The following is a 12,456-nucleotide window of genomic DNA, read 5'->3' as shown; positions in this document are numbered from 1 at the left end:
ACTGACCAAGGAGAGAGAATTCAGAAAGAGAGAGACAGAGAGAAAGTCAGAGAGATGCTCTCCCTCCTCCATCTGAGGTTCATCTATCATGGCCTCTGACCACTACATGCAGAAGCACATGTTTTCTCTGGGAGGATGCTCTAAGATGCCAGGTTTGAAATTATCCACAGCTGAATGGCCAACAGGGATGAAGGGATAGAGTCAGACATGCAGGTCTGCAGTGGCCACACCCTCTCACCACACTCACCCTTTGTCTCCCCATCATCCCAGAACAGCTCTCCTCTTGCTTCTTTATTTTCATCCAGAGCAATAATAAGACCAAGAGGGTTCTTCCGGCTGTGGGGAACAGGAGCACAAGACCCAAATCCTTAAGGCTCAAAGAATTTTATGAAACATTTGCATTAAATACAACTGGAAAAAGTTACTAGCTGTAGATTCTCTATTCTCCTTCAAATACAAAGGCAAGATTGGCAGGCCCTTCTCTTTCTAGTACCAATAGCTAGCAGGGGGTGAAAAGATCCTAAAGCTCAGCAATAAGTATATATGAAGAAGGTGGGAATGTGAGAGCAGAATCAATAGAGCAATAAAACTGTGGCTGCAAGTATCATTTTGAAGACAGATTATTAGAAGAGGGAGAAATCTTCCACAACAGTGCTATGGCTAGGTGTTTAGAGTTCATACCCTGAGAAGTGTCAATTGTTATGAAAAAGACATACTTTTCCCTCATAAGACAGTTTTTCTGATAAAGCAAAAATATACAATAGGGTCATATATAAACTGTCCACTTCCCTTATTTTGAGTACTTGTCATTTTGTCTTGAGAAGAAAAGCATATATTCAACCAGTAATTAGGACTGGTAGCAATCACTCTGCTGGAGGAGTTGGAGATAATACCTGAGTTTACCTTGGACCTTTGAGAAAGCAGCTGGAAATGGAGAGTGGATAAAGCTTGGTGATAAAGCATTTTTCAAATATGCATAGCCTTTTGCAAAAGGTAACATGTGAGAAGCCTACATGCAGTAAAACAGGTGACTTCCAGGAGACGGGAATAGCATGCTCTGGCTAGGGCTGGCCTGAATGCGGAAGGCACTGAAGGAAACTGCAGCTCAAGGCAGTGTGAAGCCAGGCTGGACTGTTCCTAAACACGACCCATGGGGTCCAGATTTCAAGCAGGGCAGCAACAAGTCATCACTCTCATTTTAGGAAGGTTAACGCTTGTGCAGAACAGCCTGATGCTGAACAATCAGAGAAAGAGAAACCAGAACTTGTATTTATCTCCACAAAAAGTCAATAGTTTGACATTTTAGGATAATAAATGGAGTTCAATAGAAAACACAGCTTTTCAGAATTCTAAGAACTAATTCCCAGGATATTAAAATCAAATAATCTAATACTTTCAGGGACACATGACAGAAACATGCAGCTCTTCAGTGGAGTGCAGATGGAGTCTACAACTGGAGTCAATGACATGCAAAGGAAGTCTGTGACATTGGTGGTGGCTAAGTGTGTGTGAGTGAGTGTGTGTGTGTGTGTGTGTGTGTGTGTGTGTGTGTAATTTGAAATAATTTTAAAATTTAAATATGTTTTGGTCATATTCTTCCCCTCTCCCAAGTCCTCCCAGATCCTCCCCCAACACCCACCCAATTTTAAATTCTTCCTCAAAAACAAACAAAAATTCAATAAGACAACAAAATCTCCCAAAAGAAAGAAAACAAAATAAAACTACCACCACTCCAAAAGGAAACACCAAACTGTAACCAAATAAAAGCGCACACACACACACACACACACACACACACACACACACACACACACACAAAAACAAAAAAAAAAAAACAAAAAACAAAAAAAAAACAACAAAAAAAAACCCTAGAGTTGGTCAACTGCTCCTGAATATGAGGCCTGGAGTGGTTAATATACCTAGTATCACTCTATTGGAGAAAACTGATTTTCCCTCTCCCAGCAGGTATATGTGACAGCTCAGCTGTTAACCTTTACCTAGTTACTAGGTTTTTATTAGTTACAAGTAGAAAAGAGCTCAGTGGGAGGAATGGAAATGAGGGTGAAGCTTATAATGAGAATGTGTGAGCCAAGACAGGGAACCAATGATAGACATGCAGGTCAAGGCAGGGAGGGTTGCCCAACATAGTCTTCCCAAGACATGAGGATTTCAGTGACAAAGCTGGACATGCCTTGGGAAACCAGGAAGGCTGAGCATTCTTGCTGTCAGCCTGTTGTGACACATTCAGAGAGTTGGGGAGGGAGTAGATTAAAATATCTCAAAATCAATCAGGGTGCAGCTCTAGGTCATAAACTTCTAGAGGAAAGGTGAAGTGAAGTCCAAAGGGACACACCCCACTCCAGGACCTTTCCCACCCAGTCTGGTCAACAGACTACCCCAGGAGTGCTCCCCTCTGTTATCCATGCACCCCCTTACAGACATCACATGCTGTACCTGGCTGTGGTGGTTGTGCCTGGCTGTTGTGTGGGGAAGATGTAGCCTCCTCGAAGGTGAAGTCCAATTTTATCTCCAGGAAGTTCCATCTCAATGCTTTGCTTTCTCCATGTCAATTGCCCCCCCTAAGACAGGTAGATGAATCAAACACATTAGCTTCATAGTATGTGGCCCTCTAGGGACCACCATCATGCTGAGTTCTCTGTGGTGCTAATTCTTTTCCATGCAGCAAAACTACTTTCTACCCAGATAATCAAACAAAAGAAGCTAAAAATGTAAGTCAGTTCAGGGTTTGTAAAACCTTTTTGCCATGCTAAGCCTGTTTGATGTATATTATGTGAACGGATAACCTCTGAGCTAGTCATCTGATTTCTGGTCAAGCTCAAATCACCCATGAGGCTCTCTAAGGCTTGCTCATGAGAAGCCCTTTGAGTCTTTATCTTATTGCTGAATACGTTGCATATGTGGTAAGTTACAAGCTTGCTCTATCTGAATTGTGCTGTGAAATTATAGGAAACACTACAGAAACATTCTTCTGTGCAAGAATGGTAGTTCTTAGCTCTAAAGAGGCACCTCTCTATGCAGCTGCAGCTGTAGTCTTGAGTTTAAGAAAAGTTCCAGTTACTTACGGTCTCATAGTCATACCAGATGGCATCAGGCACATATGCCTTCACTTTCTCTGTACCCTAAAATTAAATAAAAAACACATTATCTTCATGACTTAGCTTCTGAGGGCATGAAGCAGATACCTTAGCATACGGGGCTTCTCAGGCATATTTGGAAAAGGTAGGCGTAGTCTTGTTTTCTCTGTTGTTGAACTATGCCTTTCTCCTAGTACAGATAAGAGAACTATAGCCTGGCAATCTGGGGCAGGGGGATCACAAATGGGAGGGATTATAATTTAGGAATAATAAAAATGATGATAAAATACACTGTGGGGACAATTCCAGCTTTCAGTGAATTACTGAATTATCTCTGTAGCTCATACGTTAGATGCTGCTATAATTTCTACCTTTGAAGTTGGGAAGCCTACACAAATAACTCTCCTGGGCCAGCATTCTCAGCTAGCTGGCAAAGATCATCAACCCTGATCAGTTTGACTTTAGAGTAAGTGTTGATCTCTGTTTCATCCTGGCTCCACATCTCAGAGCAATAATAGTCAGTTATAATGACCCGATGAGCCAGAGGCTCATTCCCAAATCTAAGTGACTAGTTTGTGCTTTTACACTGGTTGAGAACTTGTCTAGAATAAGAGACCTCTAAAGAAGAAAACATAAATCAGATATGCTACTACAAAATGCCCCTGCATACTCTTCCCTGTTGACTCAACCACAGATTTTGGGGGGAGAAGATTTGGCAAGTAGTGATCAGGAACAGAAGCAGAGGTTGCCTGCCTTCCTCTGTGAGAACACTTACCTCATCCAGAACAGGAGTGATGAGGAGTCCTGGTCCCCACAGAAACTGCCGGTTTATGTCCCAAGTATTGATGTCCTCATAGAACCTAGATAGCAAAGAGATAGGTCAGAGAGAGATGGGCCCAGGGCTTTTGAATCTCTCCTACAATCTAACCAAAGCATGTAAGCTACCTGGAAAACAGCCACAATCACTGTGTGACACCTATTACTGCCCCACCTCCTTCCATCCCATGTAGATCTGTGTCCCCAACCAAACCCATGTGCCTTCCTGCTCTTCCCTCAGGTGACACAGAAGTTCCTATTCCAGGATCTCCACTAAGCTGGCCCCAGACTGGGCTATTGTTTGTTGTATCTCTCTTCAAAAAATAAGTAAAATAATCTACAAATTTTTTGACCTTAGCTTATTGTCAAGAAAGATCTGGGGCCAGGCGGTGGTAGCACATACCTTTAATCCTAGCACTTGCGGGGAGGATGCAGAGACAGGAAAATTTCTGTGAGTTCAAGGCCAGCCTGGGCTACAGAGTGAGTTCCAGGACAGGCTCCAAAGATACACAGAGAAAGATTGTTTGGAAAAACCAAAAGAAAAAAGAAAGAAAGAAAGAAAGGAAGGAAGGAAGGAAGGAAGGAAGGAAGGAAGGAAGGGAGAGAGAGAGAGAAAGAAAGAAAGAAAGAAAGAAAGAAAGAAAGAAAGAAAGAAAGAAAGAAAGAAAGAAAGAAAGAAAAAGAAAGAAAGAAAGATCTAGAGCTGGATCTAGCGGCACAATGCCAGCAATCTCAGATATGTGGGTAGATATGCCCAGTATATGCAAAGCCTTGAGATTGATTTATAGCGTGCACTATAAATCTCTCTCTCTCTCTCTCTCTCTCTCTCTCTCTCTCTCTCTCTCTCTCTCTCACACACACACACACACACACACACACACACACACACACACACACACACTCCTGCATCCCTTGCTTGGATGGCTTTATATTTTACTCTGCTATTATGACCTTGTCAACATCACGAAGTTTGCATTAACAGAACGTTGGGAGGACTTACTCGTGCAGAAGGGGCCTAGCCACCGTGTCTCCCCGGCTGTGGGCATGGTATAAAAGAGTGTAGAGGTAAGGCAGCAGAGTGTATCGGATGTTAAGGTAGTGCCTAGATGAATTCAACAGCAAGGAATCAGCTCCAAAAGAGGCAGGATCCTGGTCCTAAAAGGAAAGAAACGTTCGCAGTTGTCGATTAACTATGGGAAAGCTGTGCATACCCAGAACAATCTCAGATATCACTCAGCGTGACCCAGGGTTTCATGCTGCATGATCTGGGCCCTTGGTTGCACATTGCCTCTGAGTGTGGCACAGCTGGAGAGTAGAACCATAACACTGAGTAAATTGCCATGGCAACTTACCCTGCCTCATTCACGGACGGGTTCAAACTGCCCTGCTGAGAGACTGTCTTACATAATTTTGAAATGTTTCCCCATCTTTGTTCTCATTACAAAAACAAGCGAGGCATATAGAGTGCACAGAAGTTTTACAAACCTCTTAGAGTCCCATCATTTCCATTTTTATTTTAAGGTTTCCGAGATTTCTATTTTTCGTTTTAATGGTGTGATAGTTGTTCTCAGCTTTCTAGAACCTAACCTTCTGGTCCCCAGAACTTCCCTCCGGCTGCCTTGGAAAAGGTAAGCATCTTACTTGCTGCTGCTGTCTGACCCCTTAAAGTAGTCTACACAGCATGGTATCCAGCTGCATTTCTCATTTAGGAATTTTTTACAAGAAGTTTGCTAGGTAGCCCAGGCAAGTATTTAACTTCTGATCCATCCTGCTACCTCCACCTCCCAAATAGCTAGGATTAGAGGTCTGTGTCACCAGGTAGAATCTTGAATTCTTAACCCTTTGCTTGAGCTGTGCATCATAACCGGGCTGAATCTAAGGAAGCCATCCACACAAAAATGAGCAACCAGTGTGTGTGTGTGTGTGTGTGTGTGTGTGTGTGTGTGTGTGTGTGAACTAAGCTGGACCCAATGGCAACAATAAGAGAGAAACTGAGACATTGGGACATTTTATGATCAACAGGTCCTTGTTAATGGCAAGTGGGACCCAAATCAACAGATTTCATGGTGGGAATACAAACAGATCCATTCCTAATGCACACCCAATGTACATTGATTATACTTCCCAGATGACTTACCTTGTAGCCTTGGCCATTGTGATTCCGGGAAAATGGATAAAAAGCCCCCAGCTGCATCCACCGCCTGCAGAGCTCCTCAGATGTGTCCAGGGCAAAGCCACATATATCGGCCCCTACCTATAATGACACATGGACAACATGCTTATCACACTTCCACCCCCTTCTGTTGCTTTCCACCAGGAATTTCCTAACCGAACTTTTTTGTTCAAATCTTTTACCCAGAAGGCTAATGTGGTATGGTCAGAATCATCACTGTGTGTACACCATGCTAGATGACTCCTTTCCTGCCATGGCCTCTTGATTTTGTTAAACTGAGTATGAGCACTGTATGGATAGTAGCTGGCAATACCAATAACATTGTATCACACACATTTCTAAAGCCCAACTCTGATTACCCCACTCACTTCATCAAACGCTCCACAGCTTCCTCTCTATCCCTCCTCTCAACCCTTTAAACCTGGTTCCAATCTACCCTTTCAGATAACTACCTGCTCCAGTTCTCCACACCGATCTTAGGGGCACATCTGTCTCCCCCTTCATGCTCCTTTTGCTTGTGTTTATTCTGTTGTCTTAAAATAAGCTTCTCCACTCATTAGCCAGTCTCCATAACTCAACTTAAGTGCCATCTTTTCTACAGAGTCGTTGGGCTTCCTCCCCTGACTCTCTGTCCCTTATAACTATATCAAATTAATAAAGATTTTTCTCAGAATCTCTCATAATGATTAATATGTACAGCCCTGTGGGTTCTTTAAATCCTGGCTTGCCATAATTATGGTTACTTGTATGTCTCCGTATTTTGTTACTGGATGCCATTCATACTTTATTTAGCATCTTGACGCAGTAAGAGTTCAATAATGTGTCTGTTGAATTTGACCAAGCAATCCAAAGCCTATCCAGGGCTGCAGGGCTGTTTCTTCATCTGGGAACTTGCTACATAGATGTGTTGTATGTATGTGTGCATGGGAACTAGTTACATACTCCATGTATGCATGCATCTGACTTAGACTAGAGGACTGGCACACTTTTTGCGTGTTACACGTTAAGAATATTTCAGGAGATATCAAGGTTGTTCTTTCTCTTTACATCAGGCAGTTCAGACAATGATGACAACTGTAAGAGCCACAGTGATAGTGATGAAGAAGGGGCATTAAAGCCCTCACCCATGACAGACTTTATAGTATGAAAACTTATCAGAAGGAAACTTCCTAGGGACTGAAAATCATAAGAGAGCTGGAGACGAAGACTCACCATTGGGATACCAAAAAGGTTGAACTCAAGCATGCCTGGAATGGACCACTGGAGGTCCTTCCAGGTGGCAGCATTGTCTCCTAACCAGTGGGATGCGAACTTGCCAGATCCCGCAAAGGTAGAACGTGTTATGATGAAGCTTCTCTTGTCTGGGAACACCGTCTTCACGGCTCTGAGAAGGGACAGATATTTAGGGATCAGTGCAGAGCTCAGCTAGTCTCAGAACAACAACAATAGTAAGAATATAAAAAACAAGCGTCTCATTCCTCTCTGCTCCTTTTCTCCAAAAAGGATTTGAGGGGCTGTTAGAAGCAGTCTCCACCACGACATGCATTCATGTTTTGCTTAGCTTTGTTTTATACATACCGTTAGCCTCTTAATTTCCAACTATTTCCAAAACAACCTTGGAATGGTTAAAAACTAGAGGTATATGAATTTTATAAAATAAAAGTAAAACTTAACATAAGTAAAAATATGTTAGTCTTTCTATCACAAGACCTCAGAAACAAAACAAAAGTGGACTTATCAACATTACTTTTGAAAGTTTTATGTAGAAAAAAACATGTTAATAATAATTTTATAAAAAAAATGTGGTAAAATTAAACATAAACGTATTTTTTAAACTAAATACATTGAATATTTTAAGTTAAAGGTCTGCATGTGTACACGTAACTAAAAAATTTTGCAGAGATGGATTAATAACTCGATGGTACAACACTTGCCTGGCAGGTAAAGCCCTGAGTTTATCTCCCACACTGAAAAATCATTTACTGTGGAACTTTTCCATTTATCTCAAAATAGCTAAAATTATACCTGTTATTTTGTTAATCAGTGAAATTGTTCTTGGTCTAGTTTCTTGCTGTCACTGTTACATCAAAAATAAATTATCCTTACATTTTTATCATTATAGAATTTAATTTCACACAAAAGTAAACAGAACCCAGTAGAAGGCTCCTGAGTCCAACGTAAAAGCCCAATGCCCATGGATATCTATAAGTTACTTAACCCTCTATATCCTTTATTTTTATACTATGTAGGAAGATAAAATGTATAAGGAGAAGAGCCTAAATTTTGTTTTGCCATATTTTAGATATTTTCCTTGGAAAATAGCTTCCTTCTGATTTTCTGTTCATTCATTTACTCATTTCTTATTTCATTTTATATATTCTGCAAATACTTACTAGATTTCTTATTTTCTACATGCCAATTCCTTCATTCACTCAGTAATGATGACCATATTTTTTAAATATTTGTGTCAGCTTTAAGTATTTGTATGTGTGTGCCTGTGCACACATTGGGTATATGCACATTAAGTGCAAATGCCAGAGAGGACCAGAAGTGGGAGTCTGATTCCTGGAACAGGCAGTTGTGAGCCACCCAATGTGGGTGCTGGGAACCAAATTCAGGTCCTCTGGGAGAGCTGTACATGTTCTTAACTTCTAAGCCATCTGCCCAGGACACCTCCTCCCTCAAGTTTACTTTTTGTTTTGAATTTTAACAAATATTATTTATGAGTCACTAAGCCTCTTTCAGATCCATAATGTGATCACATATAAGTTTGTAATAATAATGGACTCACTCTGCTGTGGCAATGGCCATGGAGTAGCCATACAGATTGTGAACATCATACTGCTTGCCCCAATGTTGAATTGCATCCATGCAGAGAGTCTTAGAGAACAAGTGCCCATCCAGGATCTCTGCAACAACAACAAATGACCAATCAGGGAAAACTTTCCATGCTAATTCTTACTTCTTAACTTCCACACATCCTGTAAAGATGGCTGCATTGGCCAAGGTTTTATTGTAGCCATCCTGAAAACAAATGTTCTGTGTTCTGATCAGAAGACCATCTAGTTGATGTAATTTTTCTGATACAAAAATGCATTGTGTCACCCACACACTCCTGATTCTCAGAGGCAGAGAAGAGAATATAATCCAGCTAGAATTTCAATCTGAATTTTTCAAACCAATATAACTGGCTCAAAATAAAAAACATTGGATGAAAGTGTAATTTAGCTTCTGACTCCATTTTCCCTTAATCACATGTTGCATAGAGTGATTAGTAGTCTTAGTTTCATTCACATATTCTCTGCTCCTACTCAACCACTGTGGCTCCCACAGAAATGAACTGTGTATTTTATTTATTAATATAGATTCTTGACAATTTATTTACTCCTGATTTATTTTTTAAATTCATTCTACATGTTAATGCCAGATTAATACTTCTAAAATGAGTTGACCATCCTACAGCCCTCTGACAAAACTATAAATAACTTCTATCACAGAAAGAATTAAGTGAGGACTGTTTGGCCTCCCATCAAACCTCTTCAACACTTGAGTCTCACCTACATCTGCCTCAGTTTCCTAGTTTGTCTTCAGACTGAAGTTACCATGAGTGTTATAACCCTAGAAGTTTCGTTTCTTTCTTACTCAAGATATAATTTTCTTCTTGGCTCTGTATCTTTCTTCAAACAGCAATTAATACTGTGGTTCCATAACCACATCCTCAGAGGTTGAGGTTCATTTGACTATATGGTTCATGTTCACCCTTCAAGTTGTGGTCATCACCAGATGTATCCCTTACCTGAAGGTCAAGACTACCCATCTGGTCTCTTTTGTAAACTCTATGAGATTCACCTTGAAAGTGTCACTAACTAATCACTAGCCTCTGAATTCTGCATCATATATGTTTTAGAATTTTTCCTACAACAGCTTGGACTAGGCATAGAAGAACTAGATTATCCATTGAGAATTTATGCCTCCTCAGAGAACCATGGGCAGTATATTGAATTTCTTTTCTAGTTTTCTTTATGTAGTGCCCACCTTCCTTTCCCTGTGAACATTATTGTTCAGTGGTTCAGGTCTATCCTTGTAAATTTAAAATATCACATACACCTTGCCACATCAATCAGGATGACCACAATGACTTACTTGGTGTGAATGGGGGATAATTGAGGTTGTTTGTGGAACATCCTGAAACTGAGCCATCAACAAAGTTGGAGACTTCATTCATATCCTACCAGACAGAGAGCAAAATCTATTAGGCAAAGAAGCATGCTGTGTTTATATAATGGTAGTATGTTTTTGTTTCTGAGGATCAGATAAATTACTCTACATATTTCTTTTTAAGAATGTCCCATGCATAAGGTAGAAATATAGGTCTCTATCTTCTCAACTCACTAGAAATTTCATAGAGGAAGTTCTTAGAATAGCTTCAAAATGATGTATGTCTATAGTTACTGAAAGTAAACAATTTCAAAATAGATTATCCAAAAAATTTCAGTTTATTTCCTGTCATATATTTCAACCTACAGTATTATATGCCTAAATATATCCTACGTATAGGTACATACATAAATATACATGTATATCTAGAGAAGGGAGACAGTGTATCCATGTGCCAGAGCTGTGAAAATTGAAGGTCTGGAAGAGTAGATAGCAAAACTAATTTTAGACATCTTTGGTTGCCATCATTTTACAGAATTTTTGCTGTCATCTTTTTAGATGATTGTATTATTTGAATTTTCTACAGTTCTTTTATAAATAGAAAATTTTCAACTGTGGGCCTAAATTTCATTCAACAGCAGCTGTATTACACCCATATTCATTTGACATTTTATGAGACATTGCTCCTTTATACTTCCAGAAGGTATCTTATACCTGAGCACTTCGGTTTGATGAATCTGTCATCATGTCTAAAGAAAAGCCTCAAGTTGACAATTGAACAATCGTGTGCTTTCTGACACTTGCTTTCAGTTTCTTTCTATGCTCCATGACTCAAAGACATAGCCAGAGATACACACTGTAAATGTCCCCATGGGTCAAAGTGTTCAAACTCACAATCCAAATGCCATCAAACTCCACATCCTTGTGGAAAAGCTCAAGTTCTCTTGCCCACCAAACAGCACACTCGGGATTGGTGTAATCAGGAAAGACAGTTGTTCCAGGCCAGACCTGTGGGAGACAAAAAAAGAGAGAACACTGATAATAAATTAAGTGAATGTGGAATAAGCAAAGAACTTTATGTAGGAATTCCTAACGTGATCATGGAGACAGAGGTAGAAAGCCATAAGTCTTCTCATTGTAGAGTAAATCACTTAGAATATGGAGACTCAATCACTCTCAATTGAAATGAAAAGCCACTTGAGAAAATTAATTTTAAAAATGTTGATTGGCTATTTAAATGAGTAAATCTGAGGATAAAAGCACTGTCTTGTTTGCCAGTCTTCAGCTCTGGTTTACATTTCCATGTTGCTTCTCCTACTTTCAGGTCTAAGAATTGAAAATGAAGATATGTTTTGTATGAATTTCAATTGACCCATTATAATCTATAGATTCTAACATTACTTAATTTTCTCTATTCTTTCTCTATCCAATTCCCTCGGACACTATATTTTAAAGGGCTATTGTGGATATTAAAAGTTAAGCAGAAAATAATACCTTCATGAAAAACAAGATAATAAAAGATTTCAGGGAAAAAAGTGGTAAGTATATTATTCATTGACAGGAAACTGAGTCAAGAGTGGCATGACCCTTTTCAATTGGATTTACCTAGTAGGCAGTGACTAATGTCAGTTTCAGTGGAGCAATGTGAGAAGCAGGAGTGTAGTGGCAAGAGGGGACAGGGTAAGGAAATGGACACTCAGTGAGTGAGTTGTCATTGAATGGATCTGGCTGGGAAAAACATGTAAGAGCTGGAGTAGATAGTAGGCATTTGGGTATGAAAAGGCAAAGAAAAGCTTATCCTCAGCATGTCGAAGTTCTTTGAAGATGTACCAGACAACCACATACTTATCCACAACCACTCACAATCCAGCCAGAGACAGAGCCACCACTTCCATATTAAATTACCTCTCCAATGAGTGCATTTACACCGTCAGAACTATTCACCCAGATTTTCATTGCTGAACCTCTGTCATATGGACCATAGGGATCACTTGGGAGAGAGTTGTTAGAAATGGCTGGATCCTAAGAAACGAGAAAACACAATGAAAAAAAACTTACTTTAAGCTAAAGGTTGAATCTCAACAAAGTCTCCAATAAAATAGGCACATTCAAATGTTGCTGAAGGCATATTTTCATTTCACTGGAGGCCAAGTAGGGAGAAGGGAACATAATGAAAAGGATGAGCAACCACCTAATTTCAGAGTTAAAAAGGAA

At 40.0% G+C, this 12,456-nt stretch overlaps 1 protein-coding gene across 2 annotated transcripts in view; it reads right to left on the bottom strand.

The window, feature by feature from the left end:
- The window catches only part of Mgam (maltase-glucoamylase), a 142,134-nt gene that overhangs the window by 106,767 nt on the left and 22,911 nt on the right, over positions 1 to 12,456 (bottom strand). For both annotated transcript variants that reach the window (XM_059256576.1, XM_059256577.1), the window contains exons 11-21: positions 12,148 to 12,264; positions 11,137 to 11,250; positions 10,228 to 10,312; positions 8,876 to 8,993; positions 7,297 to 7,468; positions 6,049 to 6,165; positions 4,912 to 5,066; positions 3,871 to 3,955; positions 3,084 to 3,140; positions 2,455 to 2,579; positions 248 to 336 (exon numbers count right to left, since the gene is read on the bottom strand). In XM_059256576.1, the coding sequence (XP_059112559.1) occupies positions 248 to 336; positions 2,455 to 2,579; positions 3,084 to 3,140; positions 3,871 to 3,955; positions 4,912 to 5,066; positions 6,049 to 6,165; positions 7,297 to 7,468; positions 8,876 to 8,993; positions 10,228 to 10,312; positions 11,137 to 11,250; positions 12,148 to 12,264 (1,234 nt within the window). The remainder of the gene's footprint in view (positions 1 to 247; positions 337 to 2,454; positions 2,580 to 3,083; positions 3,141 to 3,870; positions 3,956 to 4,911; positions 5,067 to 6,048; positions 6,166 to 7,296; positions 7,469 to 8,875; positions 8,994 to 10,227; positions 10,313 to 11,136; positions 11,251 to 12,147; positions 12,265 to 12,456) is intronic.

This window comes from Peromyscus eremicus, chromosome 3 (assembly GCF_949786415.1).
Source record: "Peromyscus eremicus chromosome 3, PerEre_H2_v1, whole genome shotgun sequence".
In the NCBI taxonomy this organism is placed as follows: Eukaryota; Metazoa; Chordata; class Mammalia; order Rodentia; family Cricetidae; genus Peromyscus; species Peromyscus eremicus.
The sequence above is the reverse complement of the archived record's forward strand: the minus strand, read 5'-3'. Positions and strand labels throughout refer to the sequence as shown.